The sequence below is a fragment of the Triturus cristatus genome, chromosome 4_1 (genome assembly GCF_964204655.1).
Source record: "Triturus cristatus chromosome 4_1, aTriCri1.1, whole genome shotgun sequence".
Lineage (NCBI taxonomy): Eukaryota > Metazoa > Chordata > Amphibia > Caudata > Salamandridae > Triturus > Triturus cristatus.
This window is the reverse complement of record NC_140585.1, coordinates 653,583,337-653,611,243: the sequence shown is the minus strand read 5'-3', so window position 1 is coordinate 653,611,243 and position 27,907 is coordinate 653,583,337. Positions and strand designations below refer to the sequence as shown.

The 27,907-nt window shown below is 45.1% G+C and overlaps 1 protein-coding gene across 3 annotated transcripts in view; it reads right to left on the bottom strand.

Annotated features, from left to right (window-relative positions):
• Positions 1 to 27,907, bottom strand: part of ADAMTS20 (ADAM metallopeptidase with thrombospondin type 1 motif 20) — a 1,386,529-nt gene that overhangs the window by 449,413 nt on the left and 909,209 nt on the right. For all 3 annotated transcript variants that reach the window (XM_085653052.1, XM_085653051.1, XM_085653053.1), the window contains one exon: positions 6,873 to 7,049. In XM_085653052.1, the coding sequence (XP_085509178.1) occupies positions 6,873 to 7,049 (177 nt within the window). The remainder of the gene's footprint in view (positions 1 to 6,872; positions 7,050 to 27,907) is intronic.

Sequence of the window (27,907 nt, the reverse complement as noted above, 5' to 3'; positions counted from 1 at the left end):
GGGGGCAATGGTTTCATAATCTCTATCCCACACTTTTCAAAGGTCTGCTTACTGATTAGCATTTCTGCCTCTAATTTGGGGGATTTGAATGCTAGTAGTGTTGATTCTGTCCCACTCATACTATTGGCCAGAGTTTTAAATTTGACTCTCAGGATATCATCTCTGGTTATATTTGCTAGGTTTGGGAAGGCTTTAACCAACCTAAGCAAATTAGATCCATTTAAGATGTCATGTGGGCCCTCGGAGGGGTAGTGCAGGGTGAGGATCAGTTTAGCTGGTGCATGTTTGCTTCTAGGCTCAGTGTGGATGTCGTTACTGCTAGAATGACTAATAACCTGATTTTCCTGAGGTTTTTCTTCCCAGGTCCAATTGGGAAGGATGGAAAAGTTGGCCAAGTTAGCTGGCTACTGAGTTATTTGTGGTACTACTGGAATCTGTAGCTGAGTTTTAGGCCCTGGTCCAAGTTGGACATTAGTTAGTTGAGTGGCCCTATGATTGGGTTGCAGGAGCAAGTAATTTTGCCCTTCTCAGTTGAACTGGTACATTGTTGCCCTAGTTCCAGAGCGCCTAATTTACACTCCAGCTTGATTATTGACGATACTAAGGTGCTGATCAAATCCAAGTGTATCTCCAGTTTGTCTGACTGCCATGTCAGAGCATTTATTGTGGCGATCAAGGTAGAATGCCCTGCTCAATGTTGGCAAGAAGGCGGGTTGGTCTGTTTTTTTGTGAATGTTTTGAATCTCTGTCTGACTCGGATTCTGCTCAGTTGTTGACCAATCATTTTGGTACATGGGGACTGTGGGTAGGCATGAGCCCCACTAAGCCTAGGGGTTCCTTCAATGACTAGGTCGGATGTGATCAGTTCGGATGCTTGACGTGAGGAGGGGCGAGCAGCAGGGGCCGAATGTGAGGATGTCAAGGTTTCTGCAGGTGCTAGTGCTAATACTAGCAGTAGTTGTGAGACTGGGTCCCAATTTCTAGTTAGATGGAGTTTGTGCCACTCCATGTACTTAAAATGCTTTCAGAAGACAGTTCAATTATTCAGTTGTCTCCTCTCAGAAAAGGGGTTGTGTCTGTGTTGTGAAACTTGGGTGCACCCAGGGAATGGGAACTCAGTACATTCTGTTACTGCTATTGTTGCTTTGGCTGCTACTGCTAATTGGGGATCGGAGAGTGAGACTTGAGGATGTATGTCCTTTGAAAAGAAATACTTGATAGGTTTTCCTGTGTTTTTATGGTTAGACTTTCTTCCGTGTGGTTACATAAGGCTGACTAACATATGTGTGCTCTGTGAGTTAATCGCCCCTTTGCTGAGAAGCTGGTTGTCACTGATTTTACTTACTTTTGGTGATGAGGTTTCTGCGTTCAGGCCTGGTACGTGCTTATCCTGCTGAAGTCCTCTTGGGGTGGGCTGTCAACATAGAGTGGCTGGTGGCATTCGTTGGGGGTAGAGCTACACTTGAGACCACACCAGCCTGTAATTTGTCCTGTGCAATGCCCCTCTTTTTAGCCATAGCACTTGTGCACCAATAGAGGAAATTTCCAGCCAGAAAGAAATGGGTAGTAGGCCCATGTTTATTTCCTCTGGGTTTGTCAGGTCCCTATGTAAGGTTGCTGTGGTGCTGACAACATCCATTGATGCCACTTTTAGCTTACGCCCACCTGAGTATTTTGTTCTTCGGTTCTTTTTAGCCCTGTTAGGCCCTTTTAGGCCTGTTAGGTGACAGAGGCGACACAGGCTGTTTGGCTTGTTAGAATTCCATTAGGAGTATGGGCACTAACACCTACTGTGGCTGCTGGTATTGAAACAGGTACAATGGAGGCTGTCATGGTTCCAGTGATATAGTTTGGATGTCAAGGGAGGGGAAGGCACCAGGCACGGGGTGGGGAAGCACACGGAGAGACACAAGCCGCACCAGGCACTAGCCCGGCTGGATGTATGACGTTACAACGCATGCTGTTACAACGCATGCTGTTACAACGAAAGTTTTACAACGCGAGTGCATTGACAACGCAGGACATTACAACGCAAGTCTTTACATCGACTTGCACTAGATGGCGTGCTAACATTAAAAAAGTGTAATTTACTATTCCAACTCCAGTCCACGTAACAGTGGGGAAGGTGTTGGGATAGTAACCGACACTATTTTTAATGTTAGCACGCCATCCAGTGCAAGTCGATGTAAAGACTTGCGTTGTAATGTCCTGCGTTGTCAATGCACTCGCGTTGTAACAGTTTTGTTGTAATGGTAGTGCGTTGTAAAAGTTGCATTGTAAAGGTTGTTCCCCAGCCCGGCTGCCTCCGCACTACTCTGGTGGGGGCTCTAGCACCGTGCCCACACTCTCCTCCGGCCAGTCTTGTTCCACACCACGTTCCTGCAATGGCCTCTCAGCTTGTTTAACCTTCTGAGGTTCCACTAGTATTATGCAGCCTTATGTGCCTAGAGTAGACTAGTGTAGATTAGTAAAACAAGTGTTGTCTCAAAAAATTAATTAAAAACAATTGTGCCACAATTTGTGTTCCGCCATGTTGTTACAATGACTTGCGCTAGAGGCGCTGGACTTAGGAATAGTATGATTTACTATTCCAACTCCAGCCTACGTAACAGTACGGAAGGTGTTGGAATAGTAAATCTTATTATTCCTTAGTGTATAGTGCCATCCAGCGCAAGTCGTTGTAACGACCGCATTGTAAAGGTCGTTCTCCGCTTTGCCCCCTAACACAAAGTCTTTTCAAACTACTATTCACATTTGTTTGATTTTCACCCTCTCCCTCTGTATCAACCATTGCCTACTAATCTCTACTACTCACATTCACACTGTAGAGGGATCTAATTCAGCACCTTAATGTCACTGTAAACAAATGGATTTAAAACATGGTCGACTACTCACAAACTGTAGAGTTGTACTAATAGTCTATAATAGAAGAGGTATTTTGCTGTTGGATCTGGCATGAAAGTTAGCCATCAAAAGTGCAAAAATTAACACAGTGAATTGTCCACTGTATGCACAGCAAATTTCGTATTAATGGCTGCTCCCCAAATGAGAATAATGTTAATTCATGATCGATAATAATTTTAGATACTCTATTTATATGTCTTGCTGTGTCTGTCTTTTTGTTGAGGCTTATGGTTTTATTGTCTAATAAACAAATTGACTTCTTATACAGTGAATTGAATCATTTGTATGTTAATGAATTACTTGAACTTTTCTGATTTAATGGATGTTAGAAACCATAGCAGCAAAGGTTCTTGTTTTATGATTTTCTGTAGGAAAAGGCTTGCTGTCCTCAAAACCCTGATTAAAGCCTCTTTAAACATCATCTTCTAAAGAAAGATGAAAAAGCATAAACTTCTAGCTCTATGAACAATATAGTCAACATTTAAGAATAATAAGAAACACTGACTAAACAAGAATTCAGACTGTCAAAAGGATCCTTGCGAATAAGCAGGGACATACTATGGGAGTTGTCAAAATACATGTTTTGAGTGTGTATTTATATTCATCATTACTTTTTGTCATTTTAAAGTTATTGTGCATATGGTTTATGTTTATCAAATCACAATCAAGGATTTAAAACAAAAAGAACATCTTAAAAAAGATTAAATGTTGGAGGATGACTTAACGACTTGGGCAGATATAATAAGAACATTCTCTGAGGCAAGGAACCAGGAGGTGCAACAAGGATCACAAACGCTGTACTATGATGATGAAACATAGGGGAACATATGTAAAAAGCAAAATGTGCTAATTGGTGATATTTCAGCACCATGTGGGAGGAATCAGGACATCCATGATAGATGGAACAATTCCTGTGAAGAAGATGAAGACTAAGGGGCCCATTAGGATGTAGGGCGGATCACCACCGCCCGCATGGCGGAGGTGATCTGCCCTACATCCTTCCCCGTGCGCCACCCATTTACCCCCGCCATATTAGTATGGTGGGGGTACCGCGGCGGACGGGAAGACCGTCCGCCGCTTTTCCGCCCGGTTGACAAGTCGACCGGGCGGAAAAGGGTTTAATATGGTGGCGGTGTCTGCTAGACACTGCCATCCATATTATCATGGGGGCGGAAACATGCCTTTCTGTGGCGGCGTTGCCGCCAAGTAAAGGCATGCGGAATTCTCTTCAGGGGGCCCGTTGCGGGCCCCCAGGGTATTGGGGGGTTGGGGTGCACATGGGGGGTTCCTATGGTACCCCCCCTGCATTGTCATGGACATTGTGGCAGGCACCTCACGGTGCCTGTCACCTTGTGCATGACAATGCACGCAGTGCATTCCCAGCATTGTGGTGGGCGGTGCTGTGAGCACCGCCTGCCACAATGCTGGGAACGGAGGATGCCACTGGCGGCCGGTCCCAGCATCGCTAGGGTGGCGGGCGGACTTCCGTCCGCCTGCCATCCTAATGGACCTCTCAGTATGTGTGGGGAGGCCACCTACTAGAAAGGTCTGTAACAGTAATTCAGAAATGTATCCTAAAGGGAGATAGCGTGACTTTTATTTCTGTTGTCTTTATGTACTTTCAGCTGTTACTGTCAAACCTTGTAAAATGAAAAATAAATGTTTGTTTTTCAAAAACAGAAAGGTTTCCCAACAAATTAAATAGGAAATTGATGTAACCAGTATCAATACTGTATGAGTAGTGCCTATCTTGAAAGTTGAGAACTTTGTATTAAAGATGTTTATGTCTAAACAGATGAATAATGAACTAATGCTGGTTAGTAAATAAGGCACATCAGGGCAGACAAATGGGCATGCCCAGGTTCTTGAACCATTTTTGCATATGTTTTCCTACAGGTTCTTGAACCATTTTTGCATATGTTTTTCTCCTTAACTGTAAGTAGAAATTAAAAGAACACGTACGAAATATTTTAACTCAATAAATTGAATTGTTGATGGATGTTTACTGTTAGGCACACATAACACATACAGAGGATCAGAGAAGAGTTGCATGTTCTGTGAAGGCAGATGTACCAAAGACAGAAAGAAAGACCAACAGTTACTAATATGATAAGGAAGACAGAGAACAGTCTGAGAAATACATCTCAAGGAGAGGAGAAAAGGAGTAAATGTGTATCAGTAGATGAAATGTGAACATGGAGTGAAGAACAAATATTTATTTTGTAAAATGTATGTTTCATCAAAAAAACTCAATTGTGTTAAAAGGGGGAGATACCTTCCTTTGGCATTTTGTATCAGAGTATGGTGCCACCTGGAATACCTAGTGGGATCACACTCTTGTAACAAAGTTACTTTCTATATGTCATATATAGTGTGAACTATTTACACACAGTACAACTTGCTTTATTTAGTTTACTGATTCTTCTTTGGACACTAATAAGTAAGGCAGAAATAAGTCCAGATTGCAGAATAATTAGCTTTGGTGGTGAATGGCACAGAAAGGGGACAATTCAAAACTCCATTCAAAATCTCATATTTCCTTGTTTTTTAGCTTCTGGTAAACGTTGATCAGTGGAAATATTTCACCATATAGGTATTAAACATTACATTATAAATTACTATGAGATTGAGGGCTCCATTAGGTAAGGCAATTGGTCTCTGGCATGTGAAAGACTGAGGTGCATTTAGCTGTGAAAAATAGACTTCGATATATATTGCACTAGAATGGTAGAGCTATTTAAAACTAGTGAAGAAACAATTCCCAATTTTGAAGATCTTACTTTCCCCTACTCCCTTTCCATGCCTCCCAATCCACAGGCATCATCTGACTGTATAACATATGTACAGCAAGACAAAGTAAGCTCAAGAAAATCAGATTCTACTATTACCTGCACTAAGCAGCTCCACAATCCTAGTGCAATTTACCATCAAACAAGAAAAACTGATCTACATTGTACACACTGCATTTAAGCAAAAGTAACAGCCTTAGAGCTGATCAGTGCATTTAACTCCTGTAACAACACAAATTGGATAATGAGCTTTATGTTAAAAAACACAGTAAATTTCAAGAGATCCAACCAATCGCTACTTCTCACAAGAACAAATGCCGAGGAAAAACCAGCAGTTCGGGCTGGACTGTTCCCATGAGGCACAGGGTCAAGACTGATTTGCATATGGCCAGGTCTAAACTGGGGTGGCATGGTGAGCAAAAGAATGATGGATTTAACCTAGATCTCTTGACTGGGGGTGAATGTTTTGATTTGTTCTGCATTCCGTCCATCAATTGTGTGTCTTTTGAGGAAAAACCACAGCATGAAGATTTAGTTGCAGTGAGCATTAAAATCCCCATGTCATTTCCCAAAAATGTGTCATAGTCAATAATTACCACACCTGATAAATACCAAACACCTAGGTGTCTGATCATTTCAGGTGTGATAATTATCGCATGGGATAACAGACAACCCGTAATGAGGGCCTTCGATGTTTAACTCAGCCAAGTTGTATTGACATTCATCTTTGTTATCTCATAGCTCAGCAACATAGACTGTATTACTTCCCTGACATGCTTCCTGATTTCAAATGTTGAATCTTTATGTTTATGTGATGAGAAAATATATTCACTGCTTAATATGAAATCATAAAGTGTTTCCCTTTGTGAATGGCAATTAAATCATGAATCAGCAACAGCAGTAGTGACCAAGTCAAATCACACTGTTAAAGTGGTATCACCTGGAAAAAACACTCTTCAAAACTAAGAAAGTAGGGATTGTTCATCAGCATCAATAGTAAATCCCTTTTTTAACAGTGCAGGCTTTGAACAGTGTAACATTTCTCACATTATGGTCCAAATATAAATCATCAATTGCCAAGAGTCACAATCTTCTTGCTATTTTTCATCTATAACATACAACACATATATAAAAATAATTTATGACACAGGAAAGGGAAAGAACTAAAAACCATCATACCGATTTCCATGGTCCCCGATGCCATAACGTATCACTTGGACAAACATGAGCATTGCATTGTGTCATATTAGGCGGTTTTTCGAGAATTTCACAATTTTGATCCGGCAATATTTGGCTATTACTCGCCTGACAAATCACTATTCGTGTTTTTATTCCACCTCCACATGTGTGAGTACACTGAAACAAAAAAAATACATACATGGAATGATCAAAAATAACAAGCTCAAGTTTAAATTCCTGCGGTGTTTGTTGTTAGAATAATCTACAAGTATAAATATCAACTAAAAATATGACAAAGACCCCCTGTAAAAGATCCAAACGTACGTGTGTCCCTTTCACCAAACCTTGCAAATTAATCATAAGGTATGCACAAATATATTTCAGATGGAAATGTTCATACATATTTTCAAATGAGGCCAACGTTGTGAACCATTAAAAACGTGCTCTTTGCCCAGAATGTAGTGGCATAGCCAGAGGATGAGTATAGGGAGGTGTGAGTGGTGATGTGATGATCAATGTGTTTGACTCTACAGTCTCTAACTGAACTTACTGGGCAAAGGAAAGAGGACTCACTTGATAAGTGTTTTGAACAGTGACCATGTAACTGAGCAAGTCAACCATTTCTGAGTAAAAACTGGTGTGAAAAACCACAGGTAGGATGGAGTTATATTAGTGGGCAGAAGATAACACACTTTTGGATATCCTCTATAAGACCCTGATTCAACATTTCACAAAAAGGAAAGATAAAAAACCTAATTGAAGTACTCTTGGATTAACTTTAGTGCATGCTGTGCTCTTGAGGTGCAGGGGAATGAAGTCAAAATGTAATATTATTCCAAAATTAAGAATTTAAAGTCCACTTCCAGTTAATTGTAGTGACTGCACACATGTATTATTTACATCTCACTAAAAAGTAATAGGAGAAAAGTGAACAAAGAAAATTGACAAACATTTTACAATCCAAATAATGGGGCCACCAGAACAACGTCAGTCTAATAAGCCTGTCAAAATCTGTGGATAGAGTCAAAAATTCTGAATGTATGCACTTTCCACTGAAATCAAAACCAAGCTGCAAATGGACTATGCATATCTGCTGGTGCAAATGTGGCCTGGTGGAAAGGTTATCGTCTATCTTAGAATTCTTGTAACTCATTTTACTCTGGTGAGTGTAGACCACACATGATGTTTGATGACAGTTCTAAGGCTTTGGATCACTGTGACAAGAGTCTTTGTGTAGATGAAAATGCATCCCCTTCCCTCGAGTCTGACTCAGCAGGTTTTTCTTTTCTGCGTTTCTATCTTTCTGAGCAGTTGTACACCCTTTTTGTCTGCCTATGAAATTTCTACTCAGTAATAACTGTTGTTCCCAATTTCAAATACTCTGCCCCATCCCAGCTTTCTCTTGTGTGTTTTTTATTTCTGCTCTCTGCACCACCTTTACACAGCTCCTTCCTTTCCTAATTTTCCCATCCCTGCCCTTTCACATTTCAGATCTTTGGTCTCTAATTGACTTACTCAGTACTCATAGGAATTCACCAATTATCACTTTCTCTTTGCACCCAAGTTCTCTTTCACCACTAGCATTGAATTTTATTGCTAGTGTTCCCATCTTTCTCACCTTATTATGTCCTTTTTTAGCTGCATCATTTCTACCTCTCTTCAAGTCTATTGACTGCCCAGAAGATGCTGCTCACCGCATCATCATTCACAGGACCAATGATCTCCCTATATTTTTCCTTTCAGTCTAGCTATCTGTATTCAGATTTTCCGCCTCTCTAATAAGCACTTAATGCTGCATTTCGTGTGAGCATGATTACTGGGATGAGGGCATGGCTGTATATGTAGCAGCAAGTGTATGAACTAGGGTCCAGGGATCGGAGGAGTAGCCTGCATCCCAATTATGGTTGTCTTTTAATGCCAAACAGGGATTTATTTCGGTTTGCTTTTCCTGGTTAAATTAGGGTTCAACATACCATTGATAGAATACTGATCGGAAGAAAGAATTGATTCCTGCCCTCTTTTGCATTAAAAGCGCTCTATCTCAGCATTTTCATGCTTTTGTTCTCTTCCTATGCATTTCTATTCTTCACTTTTGAGTTCCTACTATTTCAGATTTCGCATTCTGTCCCTTCCACTCACCTCAGCAATTTAGTTGCATTATTTCCTCTTGCCTCCAACTGTTCTACAGTTCCCACTCTCCATCTGTCCTCTTTTACCTTTACAGTTTTCCATTCTTCTTCGTCCAGTCTGCTCAGCATTTATTGCAATCTATGCGTTTCCCAACTACTCTCTCACTTAGTCCAGTAATTGGGATTCTTTTTGCTATTCAATCTGCAAATGTTTCTTTCAGACCAAAAGTCAGCCGCTTCTTCATATTCTAAATCTGTCTTCCCTCTTCTTCCTCCACCACTGAGCTCTCTTCAGCATTTCATCAGAAATGTGATGGAATCAGAAAATATATTTCCATTTTTTATTAATAAGATCTGTAATTACATTAAGCTGAAAGGCTATTAACTGAGAAGATACCATAGCTCAGCATTTCTTCTGTGCACTTGGTGGCTATATAATGTGACTAACTGTTCCTTTTTGTCAAAGATTTCCAAGAATCCTAAATCCCTTTTTTGTCTTTTAACATGCACAACACTTCCCATTTCCTGGCCAAATACTTTTCTCCAAGCTAGGTTCTTGGAATATTAAGGTGACGCCTGTGCTGTCTTTCTCCATTGTGGTACCATGACAGGCAAGAAAAAAACTGCAAATCATCATTAGAGGACAAGCTTCAAATCCAACTAGAACTAGATCCCTCTACGCCCCAGTACTTTCAAGGGGACAGAAGAGAACTCAAAAAGTTCACAACCGTAGAGGCCTTGGGTGACATTCTGTCTGAGTGGTCTCAGTTGAGTAAAGAGCATGGACCAGATTTCAGATCTCAAACAGCAAATTATCTGTTCCTAATCACTCTTATGAAAAAAAGGACCAGGAGTCCCCTTCGATGATTATGAATACTAATGAACGCCTCTCCAGGAGTTTTGTATCCAACACTACACAGACAACATCGCAGCCTCCATTGCTCTAATAAAAGCCATGCTCCCAACTTGAATCATAAAGAATATACAGATTTTTCATACTGTTTATCTTGTTTGCTTGAGCAGTGTGAGTTCAGATTTCTGCCCTAAGGCATTGGGGGTTGTGAATGGCAAGAACTACCATAGTAGAATAGTTGGTGGGTTATCTGGAGGAAAGTAAAACATAAACCTAACAAACTGCTTCTGTGGTGTCAATGAAATGGCCACTAGAACTGAGCAAAAAAAACAAGATCAGGATACTGATGAATACCAAATACACCTTAATTTTCTGAAATGTTCAAGGAAGAGCAACTAAGAGACAAAGTATATACATTTCTATGTCACAGGTGAGTTCATGTAGCTCATTTACAAGGAGTCCCCCTGACTAGTGCAGAAATCTCTAATCTACAACTCACATGGAGAGGACGAGTATTTGAAACTGAATACTCCTACAACAGAGGGGTTCTGATAAGGCTAATGCCAGAGGTACCCTTTTGCAACTAGTAACAAGTTAGTAGATAAAGAGGGCAGCCTATACATCCCAAATGCTGATCAACTGACATATTACATCTGTGTCCATACTACTGGGGGGCTGGGTGTAATTCCTCATTTTGCTGGGAGGTATCTTCAATTCTGCATTAGATGTCCACTTGATTCGCTCACATGGCAGTCTTATACAAACATTGGAACACAAAACAGTCAATCCTTTAGGTAACTGGATAAATGTAAGGGTGAGTGAAATTAGCGTAATTTGCTTTTGCCTAAATGTGCATAATTAGACAACATGCAAATCCATCACCTCAAGACAAGTTTTAAGGCAAAATGCATCCTTGTGTCAATTTTTGCTGCATTTAAATATGAACACAGTGAGCAACAGTCTCTCAATTCTGTTGCTCCTGTGTGTTTGCTGTATGTTTTTACTGTGTTTTACTGCGGACTGCACCATTCACAGCAATATTTTACCACAAATGCCACATAATTGCACAAAGTGGTGTAATGGCATAACTTCAGGAATATGGCTTAACCTGCATCATTCAAAATTCACCAAAGTATGGCAGACCTAGATAAAAGTGAGATGTGTGGAGAGATGGAAACCCTCAAACAAGGGACTATTAATTTTGAACCCTGGTGTACAACCTGCATGACACAATGAACTATTTGATTTGCTCCAGGATATTACTGGTGGAGATCTATAACAGAATATTTGGGAGGAACTATATAAAACAACAGCCCACAAATATTGGGAAAAAGACTTGCTCCAATATCGTCATGGTGGTTGCAGGGCACACTACTGATGCCTGCAGTGTTTTGTGCCACACTGGGGGGAGACTATATGTCAGTATTTTTAAGACAATGCAGACTCAGCTTCATCTCTATCAATTTAATGGGGAGCATTTTAATTAGTGCTTAAGGGACACTGCATCCTCCAGATGGTTGAAGGTAGATCAGGAACTGAACAGGGTAGGAAGGAAACTAGCACACTTGGAGAAGGAGGGACCTCCACAACAGACACTGTCAAATGCAAGAAGAAGGAGTATGCCACCCTGGTAAAGAGGCAAAGATGCATGGATTATACAGAGTTCATGACAAGACAAAGTACTGAGGTTGATAAGGCAAGTAGACTCCTAGCTTGCATATCAAAGCCTGATCAGAGGGGAACACTCCCAACAGGTATCAAGAATATCCAGGGAATTACTTAATAATCCCAAGAGAACTGTAATCATGCCTTCCATGGATATTTTTCAAGTTTATAGATTGGGCTGGAAAGGTACATATTAACGGAGGTGCATAAGTACTTAGTGGGTTACCAGATATAGAGCACATGAACGGGGGGAGATGGGGTGGCCAATGTCAATCCAAGAGGAGGGGGGGCTCTGCTGTAACTGGCCCCTGGGAAGTTACCAAGAACAGGCGGGCTTCCACAGGAATTTGACAGCAAACCGGTGGATCGATTGGTTTCCAGACTCATGGTATTCTTCAAAGAGATCTTCAAGACAGGGCAATTACCCTCCACCAAGATTGCCGCTATGATAGCATCATTGCTGAAACCTAGACACTGCGCATGGCATCAATGCTCACCATTGATCATAAATACAGAGTATAGAATTTGGTGGAAAATCCTAGCTTGTAGAATACTCCCACATATCCCCAAGTTGATCCACTTTGATCAGTATGGGTTTGTCTCTGGTTGTAGTACATCTTACAACATTACACTATTATTCCAGATCACTGGAAATAAATTGTGCTATTCTACTATACTATCTATAGATACAGAGAAAGCCCTTGATTCGTTAAGCTGGCAGTATCTATTTCAAGTTGTCCAAACTGTGAAGAAATATGATATGGATTTTTCTGTTGTATGCCAACCCAATAGCGAGAGTCTGTACTGCAGAAGTAATTTCAACATCGTACAGTGTTAGGTGAGGAAGAAGACATCGATGCCCGTCTCAGTTACTCCTTGCCCTGGCAATAGAACCCATTGCTGTAAGCCTGAGGATGGAAGGGTTGGAATTAGGAATCCCACTGAAAGGGGCAACATATGTGGCATCCTCTATGTGGATGACCTGCTGCTTCATATAAATGACGTCAGGGTTGGCATGCACCCAGTAGTGAGTGCCCTAGAGGGCTTCAGGACATTTTTTAGGACTCCAGTGAACTTGGATAAAACCTTGTTTTTACCCTGTAAGGCCTGGGGGAGAGGTGAGTACACGGGGAACAGTCTCCTTTTGATATCTGGGGATGAAGCTGTATCATTTGGAGAAGTATTTATCAAAGTGCAGCATAGGGAGTGCCATACCTGTACTATTTTGGAAATCTCTGTCTACCTGTGTGGAAGGGAGAGTAGCATTATGTAATATGATAATACTTTCCCAATTACTTTATTATTTTTCCATCCTGCCAATAACAGTTTCTAGAAAGGTGGTGTTAGAAATGGGGGTCTCCAGTTGGCAATGGCTTGCACCTTTGTCCAAATAGGGATCCTTGCTTCTAATCAGGGTAAGAGGGATACCCTCCTAAAATAACCCCTGCTCCCCCCTTGGTAGCTTGGCACGAGCAGACAGGCTTATCTCAGAGGCAGTGTGTAAAGCATTTGTGAACACATACAGTAATACAGTGAAAACACTACAAATGGACATCACACGAGTTTAGAAAAATAAGTAATCTTTATCTAAACCAAAACAAGACCAAACAACAAAAATCCACAATACAGTATTAAAAATAAGGCTTTCAAATGGTAGAAACAGTTCAGTTCAATGCAAGTTGTAAATGGGACACTTTTCCCACAAAGTTCCTTGGATGCGTCACGCAAAAAAAAAGAAATGGCCACAGGGAAGGGAATGCATCGGTTCCACTTTGGCACTGAACAGCAGTGGCAAAGTGCCCAAAGCATCTAGACTAGCAAAACGGAGTCTAACAAACAGCAAAAACACAGGAGGCAACAGCAAAAAATGGAAGGGAGACCCATGCCAAGTAATCGTGTCACTGCATAATACCATAAACAGGTCATGTTCTGTTATGAACAATATAAACTTCATCTATAAACAAATGCTCTTTTATTCACTAACCCATGGTGTGAAAAAGTACCACTTTTGGTTTGGTCATTCTCATTTTTCGTGGATTGATGCTGCTATTGTTTTTTTTTTTTTGGACAACAGACTTTATTGGCATTTTAAGGACACCGGGGAACTCGTCCCCATACATGGTACCAAAACGGATATTGGAAGAGTGAGAATTGGTATCCCTGTTCGTCCCCCCCCTGGTCTGCGGAACATCAGACGCTGCTATTGTTTTTGACTGTGCAGTTGGAGTATGCTAATCAGGCCACAGTGCATGTGCTCATACCATTAAAACATGTCAACATTTGCTAAACTCTTGAATGACATATTTAACTTACCTACAAGTCACCAGTGTATGGTCTAAAGCAGTGGTTCTGAATATGTGGTCCAGGGACTCCTAGGGGTTTGTGAAACCTACTTAGGAGGTCCACGAGTGCTTAGAAAATTAAATAATATTAACAGATTAATCAAGTCTATATAAATAAAGAAGCAACATGGAAAAAGGAAAACTTTAAAATGATCTGTAAATGTTAGAGAATTTGAAATTGAGGGATAAAAATTATGTTGGTATCCTCAGATTGATTTGTGGGAGAAGGTTAAGTGCATCAAACAGAATATAGTATGGATGATGAGTACCCACAATTGAATTTAGAAAAACTCCAATCTTCCCATAAAAATTAACATTTAGATTTTTTTATATTTGTTTGTGACTTAAAGGAAATATTTCATCAATTGTGTATTTGTTTGGTGAATGCTTATTCCTGTATTTTTTTGTGTATTCTTTTATTCTTTTTTGGTTCAAAGCATAAAAAATGCTCATACCAGGGGTCCCAAGCTTCCAGTAATAATTCACTGAGAGTCCTGGATTCTAATAATGATTCAGTGGGGGTCCCCAGGTTCCAGTAATGATTAAGTGGGGGTCCACAGAATTCAAAAGCATAAGAACTACAGATCTAAAGTATACCCAGGGCCAGTGAGTAAAATGTCACTAGTGAACTGCAGCACCTAAGGTGCCATTCAATACAAGGACAGTGTAAATATGGCTATAGGCCTACCATTGCAGCTTGGCTGTGGCAGTTTAATAGCTGCAATCTAACTTGTCAAAATAAGTCACCTTGATAGTCCTAAACCTAACTTTTAAATTTTAATTAGTTACCAGTAAGTAGATCTAATAGCCCATAAGGATTGGTGAAAGGCATTTAAAATTAGGACATGTAGAAAGTTAATATTAAACATGTACTTACAGTGACTACCACCTAAAAACTATTTTCAATGTAGCAAGGAGGGCTGTACCATAGCAACAAACTTTAAGTTTAACTTTGAGAATGCAATCTTCAGCTAAGAAACAACTAGAAATATAATTATTGGACTCTTTCGAATATTTATTTAAAGCCAATTTGATTGGTGAATTTTAATAAATATTAAATAAAAGGTAATTTTTGAAAACTCTCTTTCCGTGCCTTTTGCATCTGGAAGCGGAGTGCTCAAGCCCTCGAAGAGATGTGAAAACTGATCCCAAAGCAGAAACAAAGATTTGGGTATGGTAGGTACCACTGTTCCTCTGGCAGGATGACCATTTAGGCAGTGCCCAGGGACTTGATTAACTTAGAAGACACCTCCCCTGTCACAGGGCTGACACCTCGGCAGGGCCCATTCTTTGTTCCACAGTCAGCCAGGCTCCATTCCCAGTGGAGAGGGTCAAACCTCGGGTGGGCACATAGGTTCCACACGAAGGAGAAAGGGTTTCTCCATCTTGAATTTAGGCAGGGGCACTGTGGGACCATCTGCAGTAGGGCCCTTAGGAACTACTGCAGAAGTGGGTTTGGGTTACCCCAGGGAACTTTTATTCTATTCATTAGGGAGGGGCAAGAGTCACCTCAACTCACAAGCTAGTTCCAGACATGAATGTGGCATCCCCTGGCACCCTTCTCAGGACCTGTGAAAGAACAGAAGAAAGACTGCACCTGCAGTTTGAGCATTGTTAGGAGAACCGAATGGGCTGGACCTGCTCCCACTTGTACCAAGGACAAAGAACTAAACCACACGAGTCAGTTGGCTGATTGCCTGTTAACCTACAGGGCCATAAAAAGCTGCACTAAGCCTTTTCCTGAAAAGTCCAGCTGACTAGTTCCAACTGGACCTGCCCTGGATCCTGCTGGTGGCTTCTGCTAGAGTAAGTCTTGACCACCGAGTGCTGTTCCTGAGGTCCTCAGTCCCGTAGCTGTGTCAAAGTGTGCTCCTCTTAACATCCTGAAAAAACTGGGACTTTTTGGGGAAGATATCCGAGTTTCAAATTACTAAGTCTGAATATAGATAACTTGACGTGGCTAAGGTGCCGTTTCTGTGTCAGATTTTTTCATAAATTACTTTCTATTTTTAATGACTGGAGTTGGATTTTTTTTACTGTGTTGTGTTTTTGATCTTTTAACTGTTTTGGTGCATCTAAATGCATATTTTCTTAAGTTAAACCTGTCTGCTCTGTGCCATAGGCCCCAGGGGTTGAGCTCAGGTTTAAATTACTGAAACTTTTACTGGGCCTAACAAGATAGTAACATTATTATTTGTGGTGGACCCCCATCCATCCCAACTAATAATCCACTTTCACACACTTGAGAAATATTAAGGTTTAGTACAGACTGTTAAAAACAACTATGTATATATTCATAATTGAGACTCAATAGGATCACTCTTACTCAAATTGTTAGGTTGAGGACCTGGGTGCTGCTGCTGATGTTCTGGGACCAGAGCAAGGGTCAATCATTGGCAAAGAGCCAGCAACAAATGCGGGAAAATGCAGTTGCACATGATACTTACGCAGACTAAGCCCAAGCCTTATTATAAGTGGCTGTGAGAAATTAGGTTTTTGGTTGACTGCGGTGTGAGCCCTGGTCAAGCAACAGCCTCAATCCCTAGCAGGGTGATTTATCAAAAGTCATTGAATTAACCTGTGCTCACCAGGCGAGGCTTGGACAGCCAAGATGGTGGGCGGGACCTTGTAGAGCCCTGCCACACAGCCCAGACATTGACCTCCATCTGTGCCATACACCAATGATTGCGGGGCCCCTTGGCCTCGGCTACCTGTCTGGGGTCTCCCTCTCCCCACCTGATACCTGTGAACCGATCCAGGTTGTGGTGGTGAGGCCGGGCGCCCAGCCAAGTAACGCCAACATCCAACATGGCGGCACATAGTGGAGCCTTGGGGAGACGGGGGCTGCCTGGACCCTGTTGAGGACAGGGATTCCGATCTGGCACCACTCTGCCACCACCGACCAGTATGGAGTCTTGCAGCTGGTGCCTGAGTGCTAGAGGCAGAGCGGCAGTCTACACCCCCTGACTCTCGTTACCATGACGCTGAGGCTGAGCGGAAGGCCCTCTAATCCTCCACGCTTCGTCTGAGGATTCCAGCCCTGGAAAGAAGGCCCCCCAGAAGGCGGGGTAGCCCAGTACCACAGAGTCATTGCTGGGGGCAGCCAGAATCACAACTTTGAGTCCCAGTCCGACCCTGTTGTGGCGTAGACGAGCACCAGATCACTGAGGAGGCGGCAGGAGATGAGGGGCCTGCCCTGCTGCCCGCTACCCGGCATCAGCCATTAGAAAGTGGGCAGTGGAACATCCTGGGGGTGTGTGCACAGTGTGAGCAGGAGAGGTGAGGACAGTCAGCCTTGGATCTCCGGTTGGAGGAGAGAGCCCTGTTGGCCATCATGCCTCCCCAACCATGGGCCAATGGGAAGCCCACAGTGGTTGTGACAAGGCCCTGGGGGGGTGCCTCGGTGGCATGCTTGAGGCGTGCACCTCCCCCTACCCCCAAGAGTGAAGTGGAAGGAAGTGGTCGCACATAGCCCTAGGACGAAGGGCTGGAGGAGAAGAGCAGCATGGGCAACCCAGACAACGACCTTTGGTGAGTGAGGTGGTCCCCCCTAGGCTGTCTAGTCTGGCTAGTCACTGACAGCTGGGCCTGTCCTCCAGGGTGTGGCTTTGATAGACCCCATGAAATGCTGCCCCCCTCATGGACACAAGCATGCCAGCTAGGTTAAAGAGTGGAAAGAAATCGGATGCCCTAGCTGCCGATGTGCCCCTCACAGGTGACAACTCAGCACCACAATCGAGGTGCACATCTGCTACCTCCAGTCCACAGCTCTAGGAGGAGAACTCCCTGCCATCGGGCTCAGCTGGGGCTATATCTCTACCATTGGTTTGTCTGGGACACTCCCCCCACCCTAGTACTGTGGGACTGCTACGCTTGTGCCCCTTCAGGGGCTCCTTGAACTAGCCACAGCATTAAGCAAACTCAGAGAGGCGCCTGCCTATGTCTAAGACAGGTGACCCCTTCCCTATTAGACTCGGCTGAGGCTTCGCACAGCGTTACCCCTGTGCACCGGGGAGGCGCTGGAGGGTTGGCCCTCGACCTGCTCACCTACCTCTGGCGCCGCTCTCCTTGGCGTTCCTGGAATTGGGCCGGCCAGCACTGACATGCTGAGGAAGCTGGGGTTGGCCTCTGGGAGTCACCCCCAGGGCCCGACAGCAGAAGCGACTGGCATCCGACAGGAGGAGAAGATGGACAAGGTCTTGGCAGCCATTGAACACTCCTGCATCACGATGGAAGCATGCTTTGGATCCCTGCTAACCGATTTTGTGTTCCTTTTGAGATGACCAACGCAAGCTGGCCGACAGGGTCACGGAGAAGAATCGCACGTACATCGCTGACCTACAGGCCTGAGTGGTGCAGTTGGAAGACAGGGTGGAGGACCTGGAGGGCCAGTCCCAGAGAAGCAACATTTGCCTTTTGGGCCTGCCAGAGGGTTTTGAGGGGCCAGATGCCCTGGCCTTCCTGGATTCCGGTTTCTGTTCCTTCACCTCACCCTCAGCACTCACCGCGTTCTACTCCTTGGAACTGATGCACCACGTGCCAGCACGGTGCCCGCCTCTGGGCTCTCCTCCCTGCCGAATGCTGGTGAAACTGCTTCACTTCAGGAATAGGGACGCAATTCTTCATGCAGCTAGATAAGCTGGGCCGCTTCATGTGGAGGACAAAGTCATTATGCTGTTCCCTAACAACACTGGTGCTGCCCAGCATCAGCATTCCTAGTTCCTGGAGGTTAAATGCCAACTCCAGAAGCAGGGAGTCCATACTCACTGCTGTTCCCCACCCGCTTCAAGATAATATGCAGCGAGACCACAGTGAACTTTACAGACCCCAATGACAGCTACATGATGGGGGCCCGACAGAGGGCCTCACAGACCATACAAAAACCTCTTAGGGTCACCTGAGTGGACGTTGGCGAAAGAAAAATTGCCTGGTGGGGAGAAGGTGCCTTCCCGGTCTTCGCCAACAGAGTCTCCTAGACCTCAAACAGATTATTGCAGAGTGCCAGAAGACCATTCAGGCAGCGGCCAATTTGACCCCTCATCCCTGACCACGGACGAGGACAAGGGCCCATATCTGTTCACCTCAGAAGAGGACTCTATCCACTCGGATGACTCCTGCGGTGATTCACAGCCTCTACTGATGGCAGCTCCCCAGACTGCAGACACCTTCATCTAAGCTTCATTACAGCCACCTCCATCCAGTGCCGGCGTTGGCTACAGTGATGTTGTTCAATAATATTGTATGGCTGACAAAATACCACAGTTCTTTGATGGGCTCACTGTTGCGCTACATACTCAGACGTTGTCACTCAGCTCACATCCACCACACATGATCCTCTAGAGTTTCTACTAGATTTCCAGTTTTGGCAAATCGCTCTTTGTATTGGGATCCTATCCCTACCCAGTTACAGAAGCTCCTGTGCTCCCCTCTACCCCACATAACCCTGTCACAGAAGGGCACGGACACTGCATGGCACCAGAGACGCAGACAGTGCAACAGAGCTTTAGACACCCCCCCAAAGGCACACATTATCTAGGTTGGAGCCTACCATGAGATTGCTTTGAAGATGAGGTGTTCCTGGCCGACAAAGAAACCTGCATCAAGCAGTACTTCATGGAAAACTATAATACGGTATCCACCAGAATGTTAGAATTGGATGCTTTAAAAGTAGTGGTCCGAGGGACTTGTATACATCAGATTGCTGGCACCCTCAGGACCCTCAAACGTGACATCATGAATGCTGAGATCAAGTTGGTGGACCTCTCTACGGTGACGGACAGGGACATAGCCCTCACCCTACGGCGGACAGGGACATAGCCTTCAACCTACAATTAGCAGAGGTATGGTTGGATCATGCGTCTTTATTGGAAGATTTGCATTGCTATAACTTCACTTCTTATGCAGCAAAGATGCATTGAGAAGGGAATCAACCAGGCCAGCTATTGGCATGGCTCGCCCGACAAGATACAAACTCCTGGCCTATCAATGAACTTGCGTTGAGCAAGGGTGTCACACTCCACACTCAGGAAGACATCCTGCAGGCCTTTCATTACTACTATGCAGCACTATATGGTGCACCACAGAGCTCAGATGAAACCGCTACAGACGACTTTTTGTCTGGTATTGTACTCCCCCGAATCTCCGCTGCCATGAGAGCAGCTTCGGATGAGGACATAACAGCCACGGATGTCAAAAAAGTGACATGCAACCTGGCCCATGGCAAAGTTCCCAGGCAAGACGGGTTGCCTCTGTAATACTACTACACATTCTCAACCCTCCTCTCCCCCCAAGCTGGCAGTCATGTATGTAGAGGCAATGGAAGGAGGGTTACTCCCTCCCTCCTTGTGTGAGTTCCTTCTGGTCTCCAGCCTGAAACCCGACAGTGACCTCACTTGACTTGCCTCTTATAAGACCATAGCCAGTCTTTGATCCGACTATAAAATGCTGGACAAGGCACTCGCCACTTTATACGGTCAGCTGCTTCTGGTCTGGTCCACCCTGACCAGAACAGATTTGTTCCCAGCTGCAGTACCTCGCAGAACCTGCACCACCTCTTTCATATACAGGATAGGGTGAGTGGTAAGATCCCCTCAGCAGCATGCCTTATCTTGGAACTAGGGAAGGCGTTTGATACCCTGTCCTGGCATTATTTTTTTTATGGTGCTGGTGTGTCTGGGGATAGGACCTTGGCTCTTGGCCTATACTAAATTATTATATTCCAACCCAGTCTCTGGGTGTGCCTCGGCTGCCTGATCTCGGCCCCGTTCTCGTTCCATCGGGGGACATGGTAGGGGTGTCCCTTATCCTCCCTCTTGTTCGTGCTCGCAATGGAGCCACTTGCTGTGCCGTCTCTGCAGAGAGGGCCAGGAATGCGGTATTCCATTAACTGATAGGACCCACGAAACATCTCTATACGCCGACGACTTACTCCTCTAAGTTCGGGACATCATAACAGATCTGACTCCCATTCAGGATACGTTGTTGGAGTTTGTCATCACTGCGGGGCTTCGGGTAAACTAGGAAAAGTCCATCATTTACCCAATCCATCCTGGACAGGTTCCGCAAGAAGTATATCTTGGCACCTCCTGCCTTTGTTGGCAGGCTCAGGTCCCCGTTACCTGGGGATCCGCCTCTACCACTCCAGCGTTGACCTCTATGAAAAGAACCTCTGTAGAACTCTAGCTTGCATCTGCACCCAGATACACTTATAGGTAAAATAGCTGTGGTGAAAATGGTGGCGCTGCCTCTCCTCCTCTACCATTTTGCAAACCTTCCGGTATTCCACCCTTGTTCCTTTTTTAAAGAGCTAGACACCCTACTCATAGGCCTGGTTTGGGGACCAGACCGTCGCCGAGTGGCTTTGTCCAAATTGCAGCTGCCAATCGATGGTGGAGGCCTCGGGGTGCCATCCTTTAAAGTGTACTTTTTAGTAGCGGAATTACAGTTGCTCTCCAAACGGACAGCTGGGCATAATTTGGGGGAGGACCATGCTGAGACAGGCCCCTTGACTATCCCAACCCTTTGGCGTTTGCTCCCTCCGGGTTCCCACCCTGTGGCTGCATGGCCACTGCAAGTAGCAGTGGCATGGAGGTGCATGTCCAGGATCCACCGCCTCTCATGGGTGACCCCTTTGTACTCTTCCGAGTTACCCTTGGTCGACCTCCCTTTGGGGCCAGTCCATTACACTTGCTAAGATTACAGGTTTGGACTGCGCACTCTCTTGTCGAGGTGGGCGATCTCTTCGAGGGGCGAAAAACTCTTCCCTTTGACAAGCTAGTTGGCGAGAGGGGACTACCACAGAGTCAGTTCCTACTCCACTGGCAACTTCTACATAGAAGTGGAGCACTTTGGGACCTCACTGAAGGAGAGAAGGAGACACATCCGGTCCTACATGCCATCCTGACAATGGGACCATGATGGTAACTTATCACCTGGCTGTAAAAAGCAGCTCCAGACTTGACAGCCACCTTCCTTCTCCCTCTTCGCATTAAATGGGAGGAAGAATTCAGATGGGCTCTGCACAAGAAACAGCACATGCGTTCCCAAAGTAGATCTCCCACAACGCGCACTTTAAAAACATAAAGTTCTTCATCCTACACAGAGCATACCTTACACCCGAGCGACTATACTGACATTTCCCAGATACACACACAGTTTGAATGCCCAAGCTGCCACACCGCAGAGACCACGTTTATGCACATGATGTGGTGGTGTCAGTTCCTACAGGCTTACTGGTGCATAGTACATGACATACTCCGTGAAGTCACCGGGCTACTGGATATCTCCTCCCGGGAGGCATGTTCCCTCAGAATCATCTGGAGACAGAAACACCACATAGAACAATCAAGATTCACTGCCCTGGCACTGCTGTTGGCCAAACGCACCATCACACTGCACTGGTGCTCACCACTACCACCACCTCTTGAGGCCTAGAGGGGCGCTCTGTATAAATGGGGAGCAGCAGAGGAGGATGCACTCCATTCCGAGGAGGTCCGGCACCTTCGCTGCAGGCCTATCTCTGGGCTGATATCCTCTTGCGCTCTTGGCAAGTGGGTGAATAGGTCACATCTCTCAGTTCCCCCGACCCCACACAGGGAACACAGACGGCACTCCCTCCCGCATCCATCCGTGAGACCCCACCCACTATACCGACGTTAATACCAGATACTCCCGAGAATCCCCCTACCACTGTGCCAGAACTCCCTACAGCCAACAAAGCGCAGACCTGCCACGCCGTCTCTTAGTCCTATGTAAAATGACAACTTACCTGCTCACCGCCATGCTCCCCCCTCCTCAACCCTCTCCTTCCTGCTTCCCAATTCACGCTTCCTATGATGTCCCGCCCACTGCTGAGCCATGATCCTTGCACTACATCCCAGTCGCATTGTATGCACAAGGCCTCCTACTAAGTGAAGAATACATGTGCTTGACTGATGTTCCAAATAATGATATAATTATTTGTAATTGAACCTTTTTTTCTTTTTTTTTATAACTTTATTTATTGAAGTTTTTTCTTCATCAAAAAACATACAATCAAGGTTCAATATCTGCAATGAACATATAGCTAGGACAAGTGGGAGAATGTAGCAAAGATACATCAGGATACATAAGTGACAACAGACATGTACATATTTTAGCAGTGTGGACCATTATACACTACCAAGGAGCTACAATAATTCAAGGAGCAAATAGGAAGTCATATATTTGCCATCCCAGACTACAGTAGAATAGGTGCGCCAGGGGCTCTATCATTATGTAATAAGACAGCTATGATCCAGCAGGAGTATCAGTAGGGAAGGTCAGAGCATTCAGTGGTGGACGGATGCAGAAGAAGACAAGGTTAGACTTTAAGACTTGGCCTCGTCAGTGCAAGGGTGTTCCAATAAATATGTCTGCAGTGGGCCCCAAATGTCACGAGGACGAGAGTAGCGGGGGAGAAGTTCAGCATAGGTGCAAAGTTGATTTTGCCTTAGGATCATGTCTGACAGCCAATCTTTGAATTTGGGTGCCCGTCCCCTACCCCATTTGCAGGCTATGCGGCGTTTAGACAAAGCGTGACAGAAGGACACAAATTTTCGATGCATGGCCAGGAGTTGTTCAGTATATCGTAGAAGAGCTACATGTAGAGATTTTGAGAGAGTCAGAGAGACCATAGCATCTAGGGCTGCAAGGACATTGTTCCAGTAGGCATGGATATCTGGGCAATCCCAGGCAAGGTGCAGAAAGTCGGCATTTTCCATTTTACACCTGTCACACCTGTGTGTATCCCTCAAACCAAATTTGTGGAGTGTAACGGAGGTATAGTAGCTGCGATGTAGGAATCTATAATGTATGATACGGAGTCTGCTATTGGAAGAGATCTGTTCAGTCTGTTTACAGCAGTATAACTATTGTGCATCATTGAGATCTTGGCCCAATTGTGCCGACCACTTAGCACGTGCTGGGCATGGAGGGTATTCAATATCACTATATAAAATGTTGTAGAGTGTGGACACCAAGTGTGAAGCAGTGGAGGCACGCAAGACACAATGTAAGGGGGCAAATGTTGCAGGTTCTGAAGGGAAACCAGTGCTACTAGCTTGAATGCCATGGCAAAGGCGAGCATATAAAAACGTTTCCATAGTGGATGGCGGGGGATCAGGGCACAGTTGTTGGAGGGAGCGGAACTTCCCATTACTATATAGGTCCCTCCAACAGCGAATGTTTCGCATACGCGCAGTTTTTTTGAAGAGACCTTCTTGTATTAGTGATATTTCTGGGCGGTATGTGAGTGGTAGGAGAGGGGAGTATAGACTGGGCGCATGCATATGATCCAGAATGCGAGACCAGGCTGTGAGTGTGCAATCTACGGAAGAGGGGCTACGGCCGCGGGGTGCAGCGGTGGACAGAATGACACCCTCCAGCGGGATAGGGTCTGCTAAGCCAGTGTTCGGTGGCAACATGGGGTGTATAACGAGGTGGATGGAACCAATAATGGGCATAATGAGCCTGGGCGCATATGTAATAGAGCTCAAAATTAGGTATATCGAAGCCCCCATGGGAATAGGGCCACATTAGTGTGTACCACTGTATACGCGGTTGTTTCCTGCCCCACACCAGCCAAATCAATTCCGACCGTAGGGTGGCAAAGAAGTGCCGTCCAGGGTCGTAGGGAATGTTGAGGAAAAGATATAAAAACTTGGGGAGGATTACCATTTTTATAAGGCATATGCGTCCAGCCATACTTAAGGGAAGGGCAATCCATCGAGTAATGCAGCCTGTGATGTGTTCCATTGCACACCCATAGTTAATTCGCATTAACTCGTCCCGGTCTGTCGTTACGTGGATCCCCAAATATTTAGCATTGTCCTCACACCACGCGAGCGGAAAATCTGTGTCGAAGGGAGTAACGGAATTGGTCAGCGGGAATATCTGTGATTTGGACCAATTTATGTGGATTCTGGATTGGCCCCCAAATCTGACAAACTCACGTAGCAATGGGTTAAGATTGTGTTGTGGGTCTTTAATATATAGGGTCACATCGTCCGCATATAGGGAGATGAGTTTCGGGCGAAGGAAGCAGCTAAGGCCCATGTGGCTATGATGTAAATTTTTGCTGCTGAGGGTTCCATAATTAGGGCAAATAGGAGGGGCGAGACTGGGCACCCCTAGTGTGTGCCCCAAGAGAGTGAAATGGAGGAGTAGGTATGACCGTTAATTAAGACTTTCGCCGTGGGCGATGTGTACCATCCATGTTATGAAACCAGCGGGAAGGCCCATACACTGCAAAATAGTGATTAGGTAGTCCCATTCCACTGAATCAAAAGCCGTTGAGGTGTCAAGAAACACCGCTATCAGTTGCAACCTTGGGTCCACTGCCTGCAAAATGGAGAATAAGGTCCTAAGGTTATGGGACGTGGCTCTTCTTGGAATGAACCCGGCCTGGTCTGGGAGAACCAGCTTGCCCATAAGCAGGCTCCGCAACGATCTGTGGGTTTGCCAGGTGTCAATAAGGATGTAATGAGCACTTCCCTCATGGATTCGGGTAAGATCTGCATCTCTTGGGCCTCCAAGAAAACCTCCTTAAGCACAGGAAGCGGCTGATCAAACATGTCGTGTTTGGTGTCCAACACCTTGGAATCATACCCCCACACCAGTAACTGGTGTGGGAGTATGATCCCACCTTTCTAGAGGGAGAGACATGCCAGCACCGGTATACCCGGTACCAGCTAACAGAGCCCTGGCATCACAAAATGGATGCTGCCAGCCACAGACACGAGTCTGCCCTCCTGCTGCTGGATGAAACTCCGGCAGGGGAGGCCTGGACAATAGATTTCCTGTCACAGGGAGGTGTCACCACCTTCCAGACAGGCTTTAGTGTATTGGGGCTGGGTGGGTGTACTCCAAGAGTGCTTTGAAGTCAGCACTGGGGGCACATTTGGTGTCCCTGTGCATAGTCCAGCTCAAACCGGTTGCAGATGCTACTAGCCTCAGCTCTGGCGCGAAACTGGACAAAGGAAATGGGTGTAGCCACCCCTCTTTCCTGACACTCTCATAGGTGGGTCCCTAGAGTTTGTTCCACCCCTTCCTTGGGTATAAGAAAGGAATCCCTGGCTACAGGACTTTAGATTACACCTGGACAAAACTCTGCTACTGAATCCTGGAACTTCGACGATCTACATTGAACTAGATGACTGAAGAATCTCCCTTGAAGTAAAGGAGTTACTCCCCTGCAAGGCAGGCACCAAAGACGCATCTGTCCGGTTTGCATCTCCGAAGCTCCTGCCGGAATCTGAAGAATTTTGCAACACAGGAGGGGGGTTTCCAAGGTCTCTGAGGTCGATCTGTGCACTCAGCAATTCTGAGGCCTGTATCCCTTGTGGAAGACCGTGCAACCCAAACCCCTGGATACCGCAACCATTTGCAGAAGCATCAGCTCTCCAACGACTCCTGCAGCTGAGCTTTCGATTACTTGTAGCCCTGACCCCGAGCAGCATTTGCACTGAAGATTGCCCGCTACACTCCACGAGTGTTTTGTGAGCTGGCCCTTTGTGCTTTCTCTCGAGGTCCCGTCGCAATCCCTGGTCCGCCGACTAGTGGGTCCCTGTGAAGGCAACTTTAACTTTAATTGGGCTTACCTGGTTGCTCCAGACATGCCCTGACTCTCCATTGCTTGGAGAGTCCCCAGGACCTTGCTGGTCCGCACCGAAGCATCTTTTCTCTTTCTACATGGGTTGCAGTTGCCAAGGCTTGTTGGGTCCAATCCCGGCACCGACAATGCAGCACTCGACATCCTTCGTGGGACAGCTCGAATCCAGCTCCTGGTCTTCATTGTCGACGCCTCCTGGTCCTTGTGGCTGCAGAGTCAAGCTTCACCTCTTCGCACCTGAAACACCCGACATCGGTGGGCATTCGTCTATCTTGCCCCTGGTCACTGGCAAGTGACCCATATGTTGTCTCCTCTGCTTTCAGGTTCTTCTGATCTTCGATCCAGGCTTGGATCACACCGGACACTTTTTTCCTTCCCGGCAGCAGCACTTTTCAGTAGATCGCCATTGAAATCAACGACGATTCCCGACACCATTTGACACCTATGCACCCGGCTTCCCTGGGTGAGGGAACTTGAGTACTCTGATGCTCCCGTGGGTGTTGGCCCTAGAACCCCCTAAGTCTAAAGGGGTATCCTCAAAGTCCTTAACTTCTAAAATTCCAACCGCGACTTTCCCATAGAATAGTACGGTGCTTGCGGCTGTGTTCTCACACTGCACACGTCCCCCGTTGGTCTCTTGTGTCACTTGCTTGGGTGGTTCCTTGGGGTCCTAGTGATTCTACGTGCTCTAGGCACTGTGTCTAGTCAAGTAGTGGTTCTTATACCACTTTCTTAATATATGGTTTGGTCCGCCCCTAGGGCCCATTGTATATTGTGCTATTTACTGTCATTATAGAATTGTACTAGTGTGTATCTTGGACTCTAATCTCATAGAGAGATTAGTAGTGAGGTTTCAGAAATAAATACATATCTTTTATATATACCTTGTGTGGATCTCCTTTCATTTAGTGATTCAAGAGGTTATAATCTGGTAAACCAAGCTGCTTTACACTCCTTCAAGACTTAACCTGAAGGCTGCTCTCCATAGCTACCACTAGGATAGCTTTCAGTAAAGGTTGTCTTTAAACCTATCATCAATAAGGGTTGTTTGGACTGGTGCAAGGTGCCCACTATAACTAGTGGACAGCATATGCCAGGCCAACTTCTCACATTGGTGTGCAGCAGTGGATTCAAGCTTGCTATTGCTTTACCAGATAATCTCTTTGAGTGACTAACTGAAAATCACTATAGGTACATAGGTACATATAAATCAAGTCTTGAATAAAGTAAGTTCTACTGAACTTGGAGTTGGGTTAGCAAAGGGACCAGCACACCCCTTTTTCCCAACTCAAGAGAGTCTAGTAGCTCCCACTAGGTTAGGTAGGTGCAACACCTCACTACACTAGTATGTCTTCAAGGCCTGAAGCCACTGACTCCTTGACTTCCAAGTTTGACCATCTCACATTCATGGAATTGAG